The sequence below is a fragment of the Ichthyophthirius multifiliis genome (genome assembly GCF_000220395.1).
Source record: "Ichthyophthirius multifiliis unplaced genomic scaffold scaff_1120509251429, whole genome shotgun sequence".
Taxonomy (NCBI): Eukaryota; Ciliophora; class Oligohymenophorea; order Hymenostomatida; genus Ichthyophthirius; species Ichthyophthirius multifiliis.
Window position 1 is genome coordinate 64,913 of NW_004085882.1, and position 20,706 is coordinate 85,618.

Below are 20,706 nucleotides of genomic sequence, written 5' to 3' on the forward strand. Positions count from 1 at the left end.
TTTATAGTCAAAATACCTTTATATTATAAAAAATCGCCTATTTAATCCTATATGTGATCCTCGTTTATATTTTCGTCTTAACTGTCGATTGCTTTTTACATATTTTCAACGTTTACATTAAAAAAAAGCTATATGCCTGAAATTTCTTTAAATTCGAAAAATTTTCGGTGCATATTTATATATTAATCAATTGAAGATGGGTGAGGCAAATAATGTGATAGAGACTCGGCTTGAATTTTCGGGTTTAAATATTTATAATTTTCAAATTGTAAAATGTCCTCGCCTTCAGTTTTTTTATAATCTACGAATAGTATTTAGAATTATGAACCGTGTAAATGTAAAGATAATTTTTCTGGGATTATTTCTTGTTTTTCAATGTTTATATTTGCTTCTTTTTTTTGGTCCATTTAGTTTATTTATGATTGTAATTGGATAATCTTTGGTAATTCGGAAGAAGGTTGGGATTATTATTTTTCTAAGTTTAAATTATTTGTGTTTTCTATGTTTTAATTATTTGTGGAAGGATTTAATTATTTTTTATTGTTTTCTTTATTTTCAAAACTTTTTATTATTGTTATAAGATATTTCGATTAGCCATTTATTGTTCGGGTTCGGGGATCTACTTTTAAATATACTGATTGCTTTTCTATATATAATCTATATGGCATTTTTTTATTATTTTATTTTTATTTTGTATATATATATATATTTTGTTTTTGTATTATAGATTTTCCTATTTATTTATAATTATAAAATATATAATATTTTTGTTTTTTTTTTTATGAAATTAATTATTTATATTTTTTGTTTTGTTTGTTTTTTTTTTTTTAATAAAAAAAATTTTAGAAATTAATTAAAAAGAGGTTAAAAAATAATATTATAAAAACAAAAATTAACTAAGTTAAGAAATTATTAACAATACTATATAATTTATAATAAAAAATAACATATAATTATTTATTTTATTATAAATAGAAATATTATATAAATAATTATAATAAAGATTCTTTTTTTTATAAGAAAATGCTAAATATTTTTATTATTTTTATCAACTTAATAAACTTATAAAAGTTAGCAATATTTTTTTTTTAATTTTTAATAGAAATAATTTTAAAAATTTGTATATATTTTAATACAAAATAATATATATATTATCAATAGAATACTTTTATATTGAATTTTTTAAATTTATTCTTATATTTTTATACAATATTTACTTCTATTTTTTAAGAAGTACTAATTAGATAATATTATGTACGTATAATAAATAATTAAATATTTTATTTTATATTTTCAAGTTATATTATTTAATATTAAAATTATTATTATCAATAAATATATTTTCTTTAAATTTAATTATTTAATTTATCTTTGATTATTTTTTATATAAAGAACTTTTATTGTCTGTATTATATATATTTTTATTTCGAGGTTTCAGCTTTTTTAGGCGCATCTTTTATTAATTATTCTAAAATTTAATTTATGTATGTTAATCACATTTAGTTTTTCTTTCATTAATTTTTTTGATTCAATTCAATTGCATATAATAAAATTTTAATTTTATGAATTCACATCATTTTTTTTATTTATCTAATTATTCAGAAGAAAAAACTAAAATGACTTTTATTAATATTATATTATTTAAATTTTATTTAATAATTTCAAACTTAAATATGGAACATATTGATTCAAAAAAATAAAAATACAAACTTATTGAGAATAGATAATTTCTTATTTAAATTTTAAATTGATAATTATTTTTTTTTTTAATAATATTTATTATTTTGAAAATATAAATATGTAAATCTTTTTTTTAATTAATTATTTTATTCTATATTAATTTTAGTATATTTTTGAAATATTTTATTAAATATATATATATTTATATATATATATACATAAATATATTTTTATACGAATTTATTTTAGATTAATATTTTTTTTAAAAATAAATAAATAACAATTTCTTTTAAAAAAAATTAGTAATAATAAAATGGTAATAAAATATTTTATAAATTAATTATATTTATATAAATAAATAATTAAATTTAAAAATTATTTTACTAATTAAGAATAATATAATTTATATATATATATAATATAAATTAAAAAAAACATTAATTTTTTTTTAAAAAATTAGAAAATGAATAGCTAAACAAATAATTTTAATACTTTATTTCCTTAAACAATATAATAAGCTAGTTAAGTACGATAGCCTTAATTTTTTTCTTAAATTCCCTAATAAAGCTAAAGAGAATAATAATTAAACTATCAATCAGTTGTAACTCAATAAATTCCTTAATAAATTCCTCAATAAATTCCTCAATAGATTCCTCAATAAATTTCTCAATAAATTCCTCAATAAATCCAATAATCAATGTTTTCTTAATAATAATAATCATAACCAATATTTAATCAATAATAATAATAATAATAATTTTAATAACAGTAGTAATCATAATAATTATAATAGTAATAATAATAATAATAATAATAATAATAATAATAATAATAATAATAATATTAATAATAATCATATTTAAAAAGCACTTCTCAACAATAATTTTATTCATAACCTAATAATAAATAATATAATCATATATAATAAAAAATTCGAAATGTTGGTGATATATCATAAACATAATAAACAATATTTACAAAAATGTCCGATGAGGAATCCTCAGATGGCGAAGAGTAAATTAATTTAGAATAAATAAAATACAATAGTTTAATAATTGAAGCATATAATTCTTTCCAAAAAAGGGATTTAAAACAAGCCATTGAATATTATAATAAGGCTTTACTAGATTTAGAACATTATTAAGATTTTGATAGAATAGCACTTGTATAGGCTAATTTGGCAGTAATTTATTTCCATAGTTGTTAATATAAATAATCTGAATAACTTTTAAAAAAATCACTATAAACACTAGAAAAGGTAAATTAAATATCTGAACATAGAAATGCATTATATGTAAAGATTTATGCTAATTTATGTGTTGTGTATATTATTTTGAATAGATATGATGAGGCTTAATAATCTAATGAATAAGCTATTAATATTATAATAAATAGGTATTTTTTTTTTGTTTATATTTTTTATATATAATTATTGTTACATATATAAATATTTTTATTTTTAGTTAAGATAAATAAAAAAAAGATCTTCTTGAAGAATTAGTTTATTTATATTTTAGATTTATTTCATTTAAAAATATGGGTGATGGTTAATTTGATAATTTAGAATCAAAATGTAATAAAATTTATTAAATTATTTATATATAAAATATCTTCGTATATATTAATTGATTTTGTGTTTTTTTATTTAGATCAAGGTGCTACTTTAGCTTGTTTTTATTCTAGTATGGCATTAAATAGAGAATTATGTAATGATTTAGTAGGAGCTGTAAATTATCATTAAAAAGCTTTGAAAGTATGGGAATAAGTTAATGATTAGGGATTTATTATTATATCTTTAAAACATTTAATTTATTTACTTTAAAATCTTAATGAATCTTAAAATAATATAATTTAATATTAAAATATGTTGAATTATTATTTATAAACTGATGAATTTAAAGGAATTAATCCTGAAACACTATTTAAAGATTTTGAAAATAAAATTAATTGTGCGAAATAAGTTAATATTAAAAAAATATTTATATAAATTAATATATATTATGTTTATTTTAAAAAAAAAAAAAAATAGATAACAAATAGTGTAAAAAGATTAGAAAATGGATTAAATGATTAAATTTTAAATATATCATCTAATAGTTTATTAAAATAAAATAATGCAGAGGTTTTAAATGATTTCGGAGAAAATTTTTGGAAATAAGGTAATTATATTAAAAAAAAATAGTTAATAAAGAATAATAAAAAATTAATATTTAATATTAAATTTTTATATTATAAATATATTTTAAAAATAGTATTTATAAATATAAATATATATTTATATATTTATATATTTATTTATATATTTATATATTTATATATATGCATACTTATTTTATTTATATATATAATTTTTAATTATTATTTTTTATAAATTCTTATTTTTATTTTATAGCTTTAAGATTAAGATTAACTAGTTCTATAAGATATAGTTAATAAATTATTTAAGGAAAGAAATTAGATTAAGAACAAAAATAAGCTCTTTAAATTGTATTTTATTTAAATTTTTTATTATTTTAGATTTATTTATTCTTTAAAAAAGGGATTAGATTAAATGAAATAAACTATAATAATGCTAAAATAAGAAAAACATCCATTAGTAGAAAAATAATTAATAAATATGCCTTTTACATAATAAGCAGTCAGTAATTTAAAGGCATCCATAAGTAAATTAAATAAAATGATTTTAAAATTTATTTTTTTGGATGCCTTTGATAAATTATAAATGAATGCTGTTAATAAATCTAGATTATCTGCAGTTAATAGACAATAAAAAAAAATTAACAATATAATTGAAAATGTATAGTTTTATTAAATAAAATAAAAATAAAATAATAAAAAAAGGCTTATAAATATACCATGGTAGGAGATTATTTATTAAAATGCAATAAGACTTCTAACGGTAGATTATAAAAATTCTTTAAATTAGCTCAAGACTGTACTTTAAGATGGACTGCAAGAGAAAAAAATATAAATAATAAATCTAAAGTTTAATTTTGTAAAAATATATAAGTTTAAAAACATATATTAATAAACATTCATATATATATTTATTATATTTATATCATAATAAAGATCATATGTAAGAAGTTAGAGGTGTTGTTTATGGAAAAGTAACTGACGTAATGTGTAAACCTTATAATAAAAAATTATAATCTTGGCTCTGCTTTTCTCTTATATTAAAAAGTAGATCTTTAGATTTTTTCTGTGAACCAGATTAAATTAATAAATGGCTAATTGCTTTAGGATCCGAAACTAAGAAGTTTAATCCTGGTTCATATGCACTTAGGCCTGCGTAGGTTTATTGGAGAAAAATGAAACTTATATTATATTATTACTTTGTCGAACCTCATTTGTAGAAAGGGAAAACTTTCTATCATTCGTTTGTTAAGGTTATTATTGCTTTTGGAAGAAATTAATATAAACTACCGATAATTAATAATACAAAATGAAAAATTTATATTATTATTATTATTTTTTACTAAAAAGTATGATATATTTTATTTTTAAAACAATTTTAATTATATAATTGAATGTTAAAAAACAATTATAATACTATAATATAATTAAAATAATATTTTGTATATTTAAATAATAATATTTAATTTTTAAAAAATTAATTTTGAAAATTCGCAAAGATAATATAAATATTTTAAAATATTTAAAAAATACTAAATTTTTTTTTTTAGTAAATAAAAAATATTTATAAATAAAAATTTTATATTAAAATATCTTTTAAATTATTTAAATAATTGATTTTTTTTTTTTTTTTTTTATAAAAATATAAAATCAAAATAACATAAAAATAATTTTTCTTTTTTTTTTAATTTCAAAACCTTTTTTTTCTTATGTTAAAAACCCTCATACTTAATAAAATTGAATAAATAGCATTTTTTTTTTAAAAAAAAAAAAATCAAAAAAAAAAAGTTTTATAGAAAAAAATCCAAAAAAAAACAAATCAAAGGAATATTCAGAAATAAAATAAAAAAGGTTTTTTTTTCAAAAATAAAAAAAAAAATACACCAATATTATTTATTTTTAAATATATATATATATTATAATAATATATAAAAAATCTAAAATAAAAAGATACTCAATTATAAATTTCAGAGACATCCAAAGGCATTTCAACAATTTAAGTTTGATAATATTTTTCAGTTTCTTTAAGGAACTTGGCATCAGAAGGTACTACGAAATTAATAGCTACTCCCTTTCTACCAAAACGTCCTGATCTACCAATTCTATGAATATAAGATTCTTTTTTAAGGGGCAAATCATAATTAATGACTAAATTAACTTAATAGACATCAATACCTCTAGATAGTAAATCTGTAGTTACCAAAACTCTGGAAGTACCAGTTCTAAATTCTTTCATAATTAAATCTCTTTCTTATTATTACATTTCACCATGCATGGAAGAAATAGTGAATTATTTTTCTTTCAATTTTTAGGAAAGATCATCTACTCTTTTTTTGTATTGCAATAAATTATACACTAGGCAATTTCAATATTATTATAAAGTTCAACAAGTGTATCAAACTTCCATTCTTCTTTATCCAGTGCTATATAATATTATTTAATACCATCCAATGTAAGTTCATCGTTTTTAACGAGAATTGTTGCAGGGTCTCTCATAAATTATTTAGTGATTTCAAGAATATCAGGAGGCATAGTGGCAGAAAACAAAGCTACTTAAATGTCTCCAGGAAGCTTTTAGAAAATTTTGTTAATTTAATCTTTAAATCCTCTTCCTAACATCTCATCTGCTTCATCTAATACAAACAATTTTAAGTGATCGGTAGTCAAAAAACCTTTTTGGATCATTTCTAATACTCTACCTGGGGTTCCTACTACTACTTAAACACCTTCACGGAGTCTTTTCTTATCTTCTTTTGGGTCAGTACCTCCTGTGCAGGCATATGCGGTTACTTTTAAGTATTCTCCAAGATACATTATAACCTATTTTTTTATTTTTATTATTATATATATAGTATATATATTTAATTATTACTGTAATTGTTTATTAAGCCAATTCTCTTGTCGGAGCTAATATTAAAGCTTGAGTATGGTTAGAACTTGTATCAATTACTTATAATGTTCCAATAGAAAATGTAGCAGTCTTTCCTGTACCGGATTAAGCTTGAGCAATAGTGTCTCTTCCTTTGACAATTGGAATAATACCAGTTTGTTGAATAAGTGAAGGTTTTTCAAAACCGTAACCTTTTTTGTTTTTGTTTTTTTAAGTTAAATATTTTTAATTTTTTTAGTTTTGTCTTTTTACCATAAATTCCTCTAAGGAGTTCTTCTTTAAGTCCTAATTTGTGGAAAGAATCAACTGATTCAAACCAATTGGTTTCAACCGTTGTTTATTCCACAGTTTGATCTTTTTTTTATTCGTCTTTTGTTTCGACTTGTGTTTGCATATGTTTTTTTTTTTTTTAAATTAATATATTTAATTATTTATATTATATGTATAATATATTTTTAATTTTTAATATAATATATATTTTTTTTTTTTAAAAAAAAAAAAATAATAAAATAAAAGAAAGATTATCAAAAAAATATAAAAATAGAAAAAATATATCCATCTTAATTATTATTTTTATATAATTTTATACCAAAATAAATTTAGAGATATTTGAATTAAAAATAAAAATTTTATATTAATATAATATAAAAATAATTATAGTTTATATAAAAAAATATTGAATTTTATATTATGTTTCTAAAAAAGTTATTTTAGTATAAATAAATGTATATTTTTCATATATTTTTTTTATATAGAAGTATAAAATAAAATTTCATTTATCCATTTATTTTTTTAGATGATATAGTATTAAATAGAATATTAGAATTTCTAATAATAATTTTATTAAAGTTTAATTAAACTATTTTAAAGTTGAAAAATAATTATTATATATAAATATATTTTAATGGTATTTATATTTTTAAAATATTTAATAATCATATTAAAATAAAATTATTATCAATATATTTTATACAAATTATATATTTTAATATTTTTTTTTTTAATAAAAATATAAATAAATTAACTTCTCATCTAAATATTTAAATTCTTTTTTATATAATTTTATGCCTGTATATTTTATATTATAAAAAAATTGATTCAATTAAAAAAAAAAAGAAGAAGAAAAATAATATTATTATTTTGTAATATAATATGTTATAATTTGTAATTATATATATTTATATTTATTAATATTTATTTATATATTTATTTTTTATTTAATATAGCCTTTATATAGATGCATTTCTAATTCATAATATCTAATTATATACTTAAATATTTATTTTTTATAAAATATATTATTGATTTATATCATCAATTAACTTTTTTTTATATTAATTTTTTTATTTTTTTTATTTTTTGTAATGTTTATTTTAAAATAATTTAAGTATAATTAAAAAAATGTTTTTTTTATATATTATTTAAAATAATAATAACTACCTTAAAAAATTTAAAATAATAAATAATTATTATATTGTTTAACATAAAAAGAAATATTATCATCTAAATTAAATTTCTATTTTTATAAAATATACAATACTATATTACTATATAAAATAAACTTTATTAAATTATAATGTATAGAAATAAAAAATTGAATTGAATTATTTCTAAGAATAAACATAATCTTTTAATAAACTAAATGCAAATTATATATACATAATTTTAAATATTATATTTTCATTAATAAATTTATTAAATTATTTTTAAATATTATTCTTATTTCAATATATTAATAAAATAAAATATATTAAAAATATTTAATTTACTTTTTTTATGAATATAAAAACATAATATGATTTATTTTTTTTAAAGAAAAGAAAATATATTTCATCTTATTTAAAATAAATTGTTTAAAGAATAATTCTAATTAATATTAAAACTAATAATAATACATAATAAACCCAATTAAACCAAAAATATTGATATAAAAGCTCAAAAAAAAAGAAAGAACTTATAAAGTTAAAATAACAAAAATATAAGTAAATAAAATAATGTTATAATAAAAAGGGACAAGGAAAAGTAAAAAAAAATCATTTTAAATATCTAGTTAATATTTACTAAAGGATTTTTTATTCTAAAGGTTTTGAAATAAACTCTTTCATTCCGACTTCAAAGCTCTATTTTTATCTTCTTAATCTACAAAAGCACTACAGGCACAAATATTTGTTTTTTTGACTTAATCTATACTTTTTAAAAACTAATAAATTTTTAAAGTAGTTTCATATCCATTCCATACTGGCATATCAATATCCATAAAAATCAATTTATAAAATTTACAGCATTTTGAATTATTATATTTATCTAAAATTGATGAAAAACCTTTCACTCCGCTATTACTTTAATCACATTCTACTCCAAAATGTTAAAGCATTTAATTAAAAACAAGTAAATTAAACTCATTATCATCTATAATCAAAACCTATTTACAATTACACATTTAATGTTAATGAAAAGATAGATTTTTTATTCTTTCTTTTTATATATCTTCTACATATTTAAAACTACCTACATTTTATTGGCAAATATTTTAATCTGATTTTATTATTTCATAATCATCTTATTAATTTGTGTAATCAAATCTTATTATTTTTTATTTTTATTATTATATTTCAGGTAAATTTATTGGACTAAGATCTTGGAAAGAATATGTTTAGAATTTTAAGTTTTCTTTTTCTTAAAAATTGTTTTTTAAATTTGTTTTCATTTCATTACTTAAATTTCTTCCATAATTATCTTAATAATCTATTATATTACATGATTCTAATTATGAACTATATATTTTTATTTTTTTTTGAATTAAATTTATTATATTTTTATTACTTATTATTTATTTTATATTAATATGATTAGGTTGATTATAATTAAATATTATCTCCATTTTATTAAAAAGTTAACATTTAACTTTTTTTATAACTCAAAGTACAAAAAAACTTACCAAGACATTCTCTTTAAACCATTTCACAACATATAACATCACTAGTATGATTTTTTATATAAAACTTAAAAATAGACCCTTTATTTTATTATGAAGATAATTCTATACTTTTATTACCACCGCTCAATCCTTTAGCCAAAATATTCGATATAGAAAGTCCAAATCCTAAACCAAAAACATCATCTTACTGTTATTATTATTATTATTCATCTTTATTTATATCGTTTTTCATATTTTAGATTTCATTAAGTGATTTTGACTTACCTTTTTTTAATACTGCTTTTTTTTGTTCATTTTAATTTGAATTTAAATTAATAAAAATCTAACTTTTTTATTCTTTTTTTTAATATTACATATCTGTTTTCATTTTATTTCTTATAATTTATTATTCACTTATTTTAAAAGTACTACTACCTACAAGAATATTATCATTATTATTTTTTAAAGCATCTATTATGTATTATTTTTAATGTTCTCTAAAACCTATTCCAGTATCAGAAACCTCCACACAAATAGTTTTTTATTCAGCTAAGTATATTTTTAATTTAATATGTCCTTCATGAGTAAATTTTATTGAATTTGAAAGTAAATTCAAAACTACTTATTTAATTCTTTTTTCATCTGATCGTATATATGCTATATTGGCATTTATTTCTAAAAGTAAATTTATTTGTTTTAATTAAGCTTGAAATTATATTAAACTCATACATTCTTTTAGAATTCCCGACAAGTCGAAATCACTGAACTCAAAAAGTAATTTTCCTTTATCTATTTATACCATATCAAGTAAATCATTTATTACATTTAATAAAAATTAATTACTATATAAAGCCGGAGTTAAGTATTGATTCCTTAGATTTAAGGGTAAAGCAGGCTCTTAAAAAAGGAGTTAAATTAAAGTAATTGAGCAATTTAAAGGAGTCCTAAGTTCATGTGATATACTTCTCAAAACTCTACTTTTATATTAATTTAATTATTATATTTATTAGTCGTGGTTAATTTTAGTTACATCTTCTATTAATAATAATATAACTGGTTCACTTTCTTAATTTTATTTTTTATTTTGGTTTTAGTATGTGAATTCACATAGTATTAATTTAATTTTTAATATATAGATTTCGTTTTTTTTCTTATTGTAATAATTTAGGGTTAAAAAAATTTCGCTTTTTTAAAAATCAAGTCTTATTTCTTTATCACTATATGTTTTATTTATGAAAAAATCATTGCCTTTAATTTCTGTTAGTCTACGTATTATTTATAAAGACTCACTTTTTTTAAAACATTGTCTTTTTTTCCTAAAGCTAATAAATCTTATATTAATTCTGATATATAATTATAATTATTCATTGTTTTTTTCTTATTTCTATAGTTTTAATTATTTATATTAACATTCTATATAGAATAAGATTAATTAATGTCAAATTTTTAAGGCGAAAATTAATATGAGAAAAAATCTGGATTATTATTTATATCCAAATACGATATTCCAGACTAAAGTCCAATTGTTTTGCTTTTATAATATTCTTTATATAGATCATTTTAGACAATAATACTTGACTATTTTTTTTAATTAGTTTCGTTATTTTTTTATTTAAAATTGTTAGTACTTATCTACATTATCTCATTTATTAAATTTTCAGACTTACAACCTATTATTTTGCATATACTTTTATTGCAAAAAACTAAATCTTTTTCAGCATCTATTATTGCGATTCCTAATTGGAATAAATCAATCAGGTTTTCGTAGAAATTTTTTAAGTATTGAAGCCTTTTTTCGTTATTTTTTTTATTAGAATTAGTATTTTTTAGATTTTTTTTATAAAATATTTTATTGATTAAGCTTATTAAGAAAGATGTGTAATATAGGATATTATTTAATCTTTTGTAGAGGTAAATTTATTAAATAAAAGAAACTAATGCTAAAAATGGAATATATATTTATATAAATAGTGGTTTTTTTAAAAATTTAAATATGCTTTTATTGAAAATTATTATAAGAAATACTACACAATCACTATTTTCATTATAAAAATTCATTATTATTATTGTTATGTCTTTTAATAAAATTAAAAACAATAAAAATTAATTTTTATTTTTATTATTTAAATCCTATAAGTTGTAAAATAAATATATTAAAAATACCGAAATAAATAAAAAACAAAGATTAAAAATCAATAAAAAATAGTCAATTTAAATATCTTTGCTTATATATATAATTATTTATTAAAGGAAAATTAATGAAGTTATATTTAAATTCTATATATTTTTAAATTTTCTTATTATATTTTTAGGACTTTTTATATTTATTAAGTTAATTTTTTTATAAGATAATATGTTAGATTTGTGATTTCTTTGGTTTATATAAAATGGACTTTTCTCTTTTTCATTCATATTTGTTTTATTTTATTTTATTTTTTTCTTTTATTTTATATTTGTAAACTAAAATTATTATTATTTTTTTAAATTAATTTTTTTAATAAAAAAATAATATTTCAGTATTTTTTTTATTAATTATTATTAGAATAATATTATTTTAATATTTTAAAAATTATTAGAAAATTGCTTTATGATAATAATTAAAAATTATTATTATTATTAAATTCAATTATAATAAAAATTCATAATTTAAAAATTTTTAGAATAAATTAAATAACTAACTTGAAAAATAATTATATGTATGAATATTAATTTTTTATGTTTTTTTTTTAATTTAATTTTAAATAATTAAATATAATTTTTAATTATAAATAATATATTTAATATTTTTTATAAAAATTATTATAAATAATTTTTTTATTATTTAATAAAAATTAATTTTATAAAATTGATTTATTTAATTTATTAAATATTAATTATATTTTTATTTTTATATATTTCATAATAATAAATATAATAATTTCAATTTACAATATTAATATATATAATTTTATTTATTTTTATAATATATAAAATTATTTTTTTATTTTTCAAAAATAATTAAATTTTATAATAAGTTTAATTAATATAATTTATAGTAAAAATAAAAAAATAAAAACACATTTATATTATATATTAAAATAGAAATAAAACCTAACTCGTTAAAATTATTTCTATGTTTTTAAAAAATATCATATATTAATTTAAACCCTAATATATAATATATAGTCTCTAAAATAGTTGTCAGAAAAATGTAATTAAAATTTAATTATTAAATACACATAAGCATGACAATTATTTTAAATATTATTATTGATTATTTTTATCATTAATGTATTAATATTTTTATTTTAAATTTTATTAATATAATAATTTAATTCTTTATTAGATAATTATTTTCAAATATATTTATTTCTTTGGTTTAAATATATTTTTTATAACATATTACTTACTTTATCCAAGCCTACCCAAGTTAAATAAAATTAACTTTTCTTTTGTATAAGATGTGAGATGCTAAATATTTAGATTATCACTTTATACATAATTTTTTACAAAATTAGCTTTCTGTTTTGTATCATTACATTGCAAAATTGCGAAATTTTATTCCTAAAGCAGCTTTATTTGTTAAACTTTGGTTTAAAGAATATTTAAATTAATTTTGATATCATATTTTTTTTCAATAAAATATAAATATATAGTTTCCTTCATATAAATTGTTATTTTTATAAGAATGAATATTTGATCTGCTAAAAGTTCTCGTCTATTCACATTGTATTTCATGTTATAATTTTGCCAACCAACTAAAAATCCTGGTCTATTTTTGTTAATACAGAAAAATATTTTGTTAACTAAAATAATTTTTATCAAATCTTAAATTTCTTTTAACTAAATTTTATAATATATAATTTTTACAGTCAAATTAACTATTTTTAAGTCTTTCATATTTAAATTATTTTACTTCACTATTTTTATAATTTATATTTTTCATATATTGCATTATTTATAAACAAAAAATTAATGTTAATTAGCTTTTTAATATTCATAGTTTTGGAAATTACTTTATCTTTAATAATAAGTATTATTTTTTGTTTCAATACTTAGAATTCTTTCTTTATAGATTAGAGCCGTTCTTTAGAAAAGAGCAATATTTTTTCACAGCTTCTTAAAGGGTATTCTAGTTATATTGATTATTTGCTTTGACGTTTTTACTCTACTTTATAAATTACTTAAACGCGAATTATATTTTAGATTTTTGAGCAAAATATTCATTATTTTAAATTTTTATTTATTTAAATAACTAATAAAAAATAAGTATATTTGATAATATCTATATATATATTTAGAGAAAGATAATATTTTGTATTTTTGTTACTATATATATACCTATATATAAAAATAATTAAAACATAAAATTTTCGTGTAATTAATTTTTAGTGCGAATAATAAAATAAAAAATAGTTATTTATACATATAATCTGTATTTCATCGTTTTTATTAACTTATTTATTTGACATTACTTTAGCCTTTAATTACTGGTTTAATAACATTATTTGAGTTTCCAAACCAATATGTACCTTTAAACTTTAAAGCATGTGAGCAATTATTTTTTTCTAAAATTCTAAATAACACAACTTATTATTCATTAGGATTAAGTTTAACTAGCTTTTTGTTTTATTAGTTTTTTTTATCAAAATCATATAAATCTATATTTTCGTTACTTATAATATTAATATCTTCGTTAAAAATTTAAGAGCTTTAATTTCTATAACTAATAAAAGAAAATCCAAATAAACTTCCGAAATCTCTAATAACTTTTCCATTTCCATTTTTTTCATCATAAATTACACTATTCCACTCTTAGCTACTATTAATTTTACTAATGTATTCCTAAAAAATTATTTAAATAAGATTTCCAGCACTCACATTTAACTAAAAATCATTCTAAACAGAAACTGGAAATTAACAATATTAAGAAAATACGAAATCTCCTTATATTTTATCAACTTCTACAAATACTAAAAAGTCTCCTTTTTTCATATTTTCGAATTCAAAAAAAGTACTCTATTTATTAGAAAAGGAACCTCCTTTTACATCTATAATTTTTCCATTTGAAATTTCACAGACTATAATTTTTGCCGTTTTATAATAATAATTATTATCTTTTAAATCTTATTTAAAGTACTTTTCGTGTTTTTAGTGTATCGAAAAGTAACAATGATTACCTTCTTTTATATTAATAATTCTAATAAACTCAAAGCTTTTATTCTAAACTTTAAATGAACTATAACAATATCCTTCATGTATTTTACAAGAAGTAACTACTTCGAAATTACCCAAAAAGTCTTTTTCAGACATCCACCAAATCCCATTTTTTTAATTAGTTGGTTCTCCTAGATTCTACTCTAAAATTTCATCATTTTATTATGTATTATTCTATTAAAACCCAAACCCTAAAGGATTTTTTATTTTCAACATTTTAACCATTTTCCCTTATTTATTCAATACTTCCTTTAAATCAAAAATAGTATAAGAATGCTTTGAAATTAAATCCTAAGCTTCTATTTTCGAACTAACAGTTAAAATAAAGCCCTTTTTGAGTACATTTTTCATCTAAATAAAGGCATTTTCAAATTTTTAGTTTTTAATGTCTATATATTCAGTTGGACAACCTGTTAAATCCTTTAAACTATCACAAGAATATCCTACTTCTATTTTTTAATATCCTCCATAACATTTAGCGTAGGCTTTTTCTAATAATTGTACCCAGATTCCATTCCTGATGGATTTTGCGAAACATGGAGAATTATTTTAACAGACTAGAAAATCATCGATAATTATTTAAGTCCATTCTCCACTTTCACAAATCCAAAGTCCATATATTGCTTTATTATTTTTATTTTTATTTATGAATAATTTTATGCACATTTCAGGTTTTTCAGATAACGATATTATAGAAGAAATCAAATAGCAATCTCCTAGAATTCCTTATTGAATTTAATTAGGTTCAATACTTAAATCGAAAATGTCAAATTATTCGTATATTTCAGAAGCTCGCTTAAATTAAAATTGACCAGGTTTATTATTTAAGACTTCTATAGAAGGCTTAAATTATGGATCTGTGAATTTTTAATTTTCGGGAATTTAATTGAATGTGTTTTCGTATTCATTTAATTTTTATTTAGTGAAGTTAAAAAATACGTTAATTGGGCATTATACTAATATTTTTGTTTAAAAAAATAAATATAATGTATATAAGTAATTTTTTATTAACTTGAATTTAATATTATTGACCAAAATTATTAATTTTCTTAAGAATTAAAAGGATATTTTGATTAGAATTCTTTGGGTTGTTTTTAATACAATAATTTATTTTAATCTAAAAGTTTTTAGTTCTCGTTTTCGAATACTTTAAATGTGAATAAATTATTGTTTTATATTGGGTTTTTAACAAATTTTTAATTATTAATAGGTTGATTTTGTATGATATTATAGGTTTATTATTATGCTTGTATTACAGGTTATTTTATTTATTGAGTAGTTTATTAGTTTTTTACAATTAAAGGTTTTTATGCTTAAGATTTTATTTTATTCGAAGATTGTTTTTAAGGATTTTATGCTTTTTAAGGGATATTTTATTGTTAAACTGGACTTAAACCAAACAATTATTCATTATTGTAAAAAGCATTTAAATTCCCTATACCTTCTTATGCTTGATGGAAATTCGGTTGCTAAAAATGCATTCCAAAAGGTTGTTAATTATTAAAATTTTTAATAGTTTTTTTATTCATTTAATTATAATTTAGGTTTATTCTAATATTAATTAATTATTTTTATTTTTATAAAAATATGAAAAATTTATATATAGTTATAATTTTTTTTGTAATAATTAAGAATAAAGAATTTCTGATATATTTTTTGTTTATATATATATATTGAAATCAGTATTGATTAATTCTTTTTATTAATATATATTACAAATAATAAAAAATAAAATAAATAAAAGTAATATATATATATATATATATATATATATATATATATATATATATATATATATATATTATTTCTTAATACAATATTTATTTTATGTATATTGGATATATAAATATAACTTTTTTTTAATCTATTATTATTATTACTTTAATATTTATTAGTTTTTTTATTTTTTTTACTGTTAAAAATAAAATATTGTTGTTATTTTATAAGGTTTTTTTTTCAATATTTTTTTGTTTAAATTTTATTAAATTATTAAATTTATTTAAAAAAAAAAAGTAGAATTTATTCCAAAAAAGATTTTTGTTTTGTTAATTATTTTATTTATAACCTATATATTTTATTTTATGATTAATATTAATTATTTTGGTTTCTGAACATTCAAAACATTTTATAAATATTATTTTTATATATTATAAATAAATATTTTAAAATTAATTATCTACTATAAATTTAATATGCTAATTTATTAAAGATTAATTGAAAATAATTATTTTTTAATTTTTTATTAAAAATATTTATTAATTATAAATTATTTAAAATAATTTGATAATATATAAAATAATTAAAATAACAAAAAATACATTAATAAAGTATAAAATTCAATAAAAAATATAAAAATATAATATAAATTTATATATACAAAATTAAAATATATAAAAAAAAAATGAGCAAAAACGATAACCGTTTTGATAAAATAAAATATGACCCAAAATTTTAAATGATGTCTAAAAAAGACAGAAAAGTAAAAATAGACAATCGTTTTTCATCTATGCTTACAGATAAGAAATTTAAAATAGTCTCTAAAACTGATAAATATGGTCGCGAAATAAAAACAGATGACAAAATAAATAAGGAACTTTAAGATTTTTATTATTAATCAGATGATGATAAATAAAACTAATAAAAAAATTAAAAAAAGAACCTAAAAAAATAATAATAATAAGAATATGGTTTTATTTTTATTTTATTTTAAAATATATATATATATTTAAACAACTATAGATGAATCATAATAATCTGATTAAAGTTTTTAATGGTCAAAAGTAAGTTCTACTGATTCTGAAGAATTAGAAGAAATAAACGAAGATTTAACAGATGAACCTGAGTTTCATTATGGAATTTAAAAAGAGAATGTTCCATTATCGGAATAATCAAGTAGTAAACTTGCTTTAGTAAACTACGATTGGATGAATATTAAAGTTTAAGATTTAATTTTATTATTTAATTCATTTAAAGGAACCGATGGTGTTATTAATCGAGTTTCTTTATATATTTCTGATTTCGGAAAATAAAAATTAGAAGAAGAAAATTAAAAAGGGCCTTAAAATATTTGGAAAGAGGAAAAAAATGTTTCAATTGTTTAAAAAAATGAAAAAAATAAAGTAAAAAAATTGATGTTTATAACCATAATGTGATAGCTAATGTTATAGACGAAGACTGTGATTTGGACCCTGTAAAATTAAGGGAATACGAAAAATAGAGAATGAGATATTATTATGCAGTCATAGAATGCGATAGTATAAAAACAGCAGAAAGAATCTACGAAGAATGTGATGGTTAAGAATTCGAATTATCAAATATTCCAATTGATTTAAGGTTTGTGCCCGAAAATACTATTTTTCCTTACGAACCAATTGATATATGTGAATAAATTCCCGGAGATGCGGAAGTAAAGAATATTATATGTAAAAGTATTGGACATACTAATGTTAATTTAACTTGGGATTAACCGGTTTTGGATAGATTTAAATTCTTGGAAGGAAAAAAAGCGAAAGATTTAGATAAAATAGATTGGTCAAAATATGTTGGGAATGAAAATGAAGACGAAGAATGGGATAATATAGAAAAAGAAAAAACAATATAAAATAATAATTTAGGAGAAATCGAAGAATTAGAGAGATAAATTTTAGAATAGGAAGAGGATTTAAAAAGACTGAAAAAAGAAAAAAAAGAGAAAAATTAAATAGAAATTAAATTTAATTAAGGTTTTGAAGATTTAATGGGGAAAATTCAGGATAAAAAATTAAAGGAAAATGAAAACATTTTCGAAACTAAAGAAAGGAAAAGAAAAGAAAAATAAAATAAAAGGAAAACTTAAATGATGGAAGATAGAATTAATGAAAATAATAATAATAAAAACAATAATAAATTTTAAAAAGAGAATATATTAAATTAAGAAGAAATTAAAAAATAAAAAGCTTAATTAGAACTTTTAGTAGATGAAAACGAAAAAAATTAAGATATTCAAGTTAATCTTAAAGATCCAAGATTTAAAGCTGTTTTTGAATAAAAATAATACGCTATAGATCCTACTAATAAGAGTTTTAATCCGAAAACTTCGTCAAAGATTTTATAAGAGTAAATTAAGATGAGAAAAAAAAGAAAACTAGATTAATGATTTAATTTTTTGTATTTTTACATTTTAATAATTAATATATATATATATAATATTAAAATATGAAAAAAAAAAAAAAAAAATTTTTTTTTTTTTAGTATTTAAAAAATCAAAAATATTAATAAATAAAAAATTCATTTATTTTATAAAATTATAAAAAAAAAAAATCTAATATATAATAATTAAAAAATGGATTTAAATAAAATTTTATAGACATTTTAATAATATATAAATAGCGTAAAAGAAAATATTATTATTTCTTAATAAGATAAAGCACAATTAATATAAAAATTAACAGATATAAAAAATTAATCAAAAACATTTGAAGAATTCGAAGATGAAATATTAATGCTAAATGATCAAGAAATGAGGATTATATGCCCTCCAGTATAAAAAAAAATTGATTAATAAAATATTCCAAATTAAAAAAATTATATTTAGTAATAATAAATAGAATAACAATAATAAATAAAAGAAAACGAATAATAAAGATAATAAGATTAAGAGTAAAAAAAGGAATAAGAAAAAATTGAAAAACAAAAATTATAATAGGAAAAAAAAACAAAATAAAAAATATAGCAATAAAATTAAAACGAAAAACCACAACAATAATAACAATAGCAAATATAATAATAATAATAAAAATAATAAAAATAATAAAAATAATAATAATAATAATAATAATAATAATAATAATAATAATAATAATAATAGTCTTAAATATAATAATAAATACCAAAAACTATTTTAACATCATAAATAAGTATTCCATAATAATAAGCTAAAACAATTAAATAAAATTAATTATAATAGTTATTTGTTAATTAAATTTCTTTTTTAAATGAAAAACCTTTAGAAGAAAAAATTAAGATTTTTTGTTAATAAAAAGATATCTAAGTTTAAGATTAGTATCTTTTAATGATTTAAATAAATGAAATTTTCAAATAATATATCGGATAGCTAATATAGAAATTATTATAAAGTAGTGTTGTCGAAAACATTGATAATGAATTCAGGCTTTTTTGTTCTAAATAATTAGACTCGCATTTAATCCCATTTAAAGGTTAAAGTGTAGAGAAATATTAAACAAAATATAATTAAGAAAATAGATTAAAATATTATGCAATTTAATCTGAAAATAAATTTTATAAAAGAAATCTTATCGATAATTTGGATGATGATTAGGAAAAATAATGTTTGCATTTTTTAAATACTCAAAAACTTTTTCCGAGTGATTTAGTTGAAAATATGGCCAAAAAAAAATAAAGAAAAGGACCAAATGCATATGAAGAATTAGAAGCAAATTTAAAAAAATGTTACAAAGTTTCAAATGAGAAAAAAGAAATTAAATAAGATTCAGTTTATTAAAGTATTAATTTAGGTACTACTAATATTTAAAGAAAAAAAATAACTGTGAAAAATATTTAATTGCTCCTTGAAGCTGATCCTAATTATAAAAAATCTATTATTTTGTTTAAAAGTTATGTTGTTTGAATATATTTTTATTAATTTAACGTTAAACAAGAAAAAAAAATTAATATATTAAAATATATAAAATTTATGAATATTTAATAAAAAAATGATATTTATATTTATATATATATATATATATATATATATATATTATATATATATATATATATTTATATATATTTTTTTTTTATTAATATTTTTTTTATATATACATTATTTTATTAATAATCAATATAAATGCCAAGATATTATGATCCAGAAAGATCTGACCCAGTTTTAGTC

At 16.9% G+C, this 20,706-nt stretch overlaps 5 protein-coding genes across 5 annotated transcripts, besides 27 other annotated features; 2 read left to right on the forward strand and 3 right to left on the reverse strand. All coding sequences in view use genetic code 6, as the record gives it.

The window, feature by feature from the left end:
* Positions 1–471: 471 nt before the first annotated feature.
* Positions 472–519: a microsatellite.
* Positions 520–2,285: 1,766 nt separating this feature from the next.
* Positions 2,286–2,367: a microsatellite.
* A 19-nt stretch (positions 2,368–2,386) lies between these two features.
* Positions 2,387–2,534: a microsatellite.
* Positions 2,535–2,662: 128 nt separating this feature from the next.
* On the forward strand, positions 2,663–5,129 carry IMG5_202740 (hypothetical protein; the record flags this gene model as incomplete). The annotated part of the gene is made up of 7 exons (XM_004023871.1): positions 2,663–3,075; positions 3,144–3,253; positions 3,330–3,839; positions 4,073–4,167; positions 4,220–4,477; positions 4,522–4,675; positions 4,753–5,129. The coding sequence occupies 7 exons, from the start codon at positions 2,663–2,665 to the stop codon at positions 5,127–5,129; spliced, it is 1,917 nt and encodes a 638-aa protein (XP_004023920.1).
* Positions 3,933–4,001: a microsatellite.
* Positions 3,949–3,999: a microsatellite.
* Positions 4,007–4,068: a microsatellite.
* Positions 4,160–4,215: a microsatellite.
* A 109-nt stretch (positions 5,130–5,238) lies between the features above and the next one.
* Positions 5,239–5,280: a microsatellite.
* An 80-nt stretch (positions 5,281–5,360) lies between these two features.
* Positions 5,361–5,400: a microsatellite.
* A 91-nt stretch (positions 5,401–5,491) lies between these two features.
* Positions 5,492–5,537: a microsatellite.
* Positions 5,538–5,677: 140 nt separating this feature from the next.
* On the reverse strand, positions 5,678–7,131 carry IMG5_202750 (hypothetical protein). The gene is made up of 3 exons (XM_004023872.1): positions 6,959–7,131; positions 6,689–6,897; positions 5,678–6,636 (listed from the first exon to the last, which is right to left on the reverse strand). The coding sequence occupies exons 1-3, from the start codon at positions 7,098–7,100 to the stop codon at positions 6,118–6,120; spliced, it is 870 nt and encodes a 289-aa protein (XP_004023921.1). The 5' UTR covers positions 7,101–7,131; the 3' UTR covers positions 5,678–6,117.
* Positions 7,132–7,841: 710 nt separating this feature from the next.
* Positions 7,842–7,892: a microsatellite.
* Positions 7,846–7,889: a microsatellite.
* Positions 7,886–7,918: a microsatellite.
* Positions 7,919–9,409: 1,491 nt separating this feature from the next.
* Positions 9,410–10,425, reverse strand: IMG5_202760 (hypothetical protein; the record flags this gene model as incomplete). Its single annotated transcript, XM_004023873.1, has 3 exons — positions 9,410–9,480; positions 9,645–9,827; positions 10,059–10,425. 3 exons carry the CDS (start codon positions 10,423–10,425, stop codon positions 9,410–9,412), a joined length of 621 nt encoding a protein of 206 aa, XP_004023922.1.
* Positions 10,426–12,034: 1,609 nt separating this feature from the next.
* Positions 12,035–12,074: a microsatellite.
* A 279-nt stretch (positions 12,075–12,353) lies between these two features.
* Positions 12,354–12,424: a microsatellite.
* Positions 12,385–12,434: a microsatellite.
* Positions 12,385–12,457: a microsatellite.
* Positions 12,386–12,438: a microsatellite.
* Positions 12,455–12,504: a microsatellite.
* A 52-nt stretch (positions 12,505–12,556) lies between these two features.
* Positions 12,557–12,611: a microsatellite.
* Positions 12,612–14,042: 1,431 nt separating this feature from the next.
* Positions 14,043–16,348, reverse strand: IMG5_202770 (hypothetical protein; the record flags this gene model as incomplete). The annotated part of the gene is made up of 2 exons (XM_004023874.1): positions 14,043–15,775; positions 15,832–16,348. 2 exons carry the CDS (start codon positions 16,346–16,348, stop codon positions 14,043–14,045), a joined length of 2,250 nt encoding a protein of 749 aa, XP_004023923.1.
* Positions 16,349–16,565: 217 nt separating this feature from the next.
* Positions 16,566–16,621: a microsatellite.
* Positions 16,622–17,058: 437 nt separating this feature from the next.
* Positions 17,059–17,124: a microsatellite.
* Positions 17,076–17,215: a microsatellite.
* Positions 17,216–17,220: 5 nt separating this feature from the next.
* IMG5_202780 (nucleolar pre-rRNA processing protein, putative) lies at positions 17,221–18,676 on the forward strand (the record flags this gene model as incomplete). Its single annotated transcript, XM_004023875.1, has 2 exons — positions 17,221–17,506; positions 17,559–18,676. The coding sequence occupies 2 exons, from the start codon at positions 17,221–17,223 to the stop codon at positions 17,969–17,971; spliced, it is 699 nt and encodes a 232-aa protein (XP_004023924.1). The 3' UTR covers positions 17,972–18,676.
* A 716-nt stretch (positions 18,677–19,392) lies between these two features.
* Positions 19,393–19,441: a microsatellite.
* A 117-nt stretch (positions 19,442–19,558) lies between these two features.
* Positions 19,559–19,664: a microsatellite.
* Positions 19,578–19,664: a microsatellite.
* An 869-nt stretch (positions 19,665–20,533) lies between these two features.
* Positions 20,534–20,604: a microsatellite.
* The last annotated feature ends 102 nt before the right edge of the window (positions 20,605–20,706 follow it).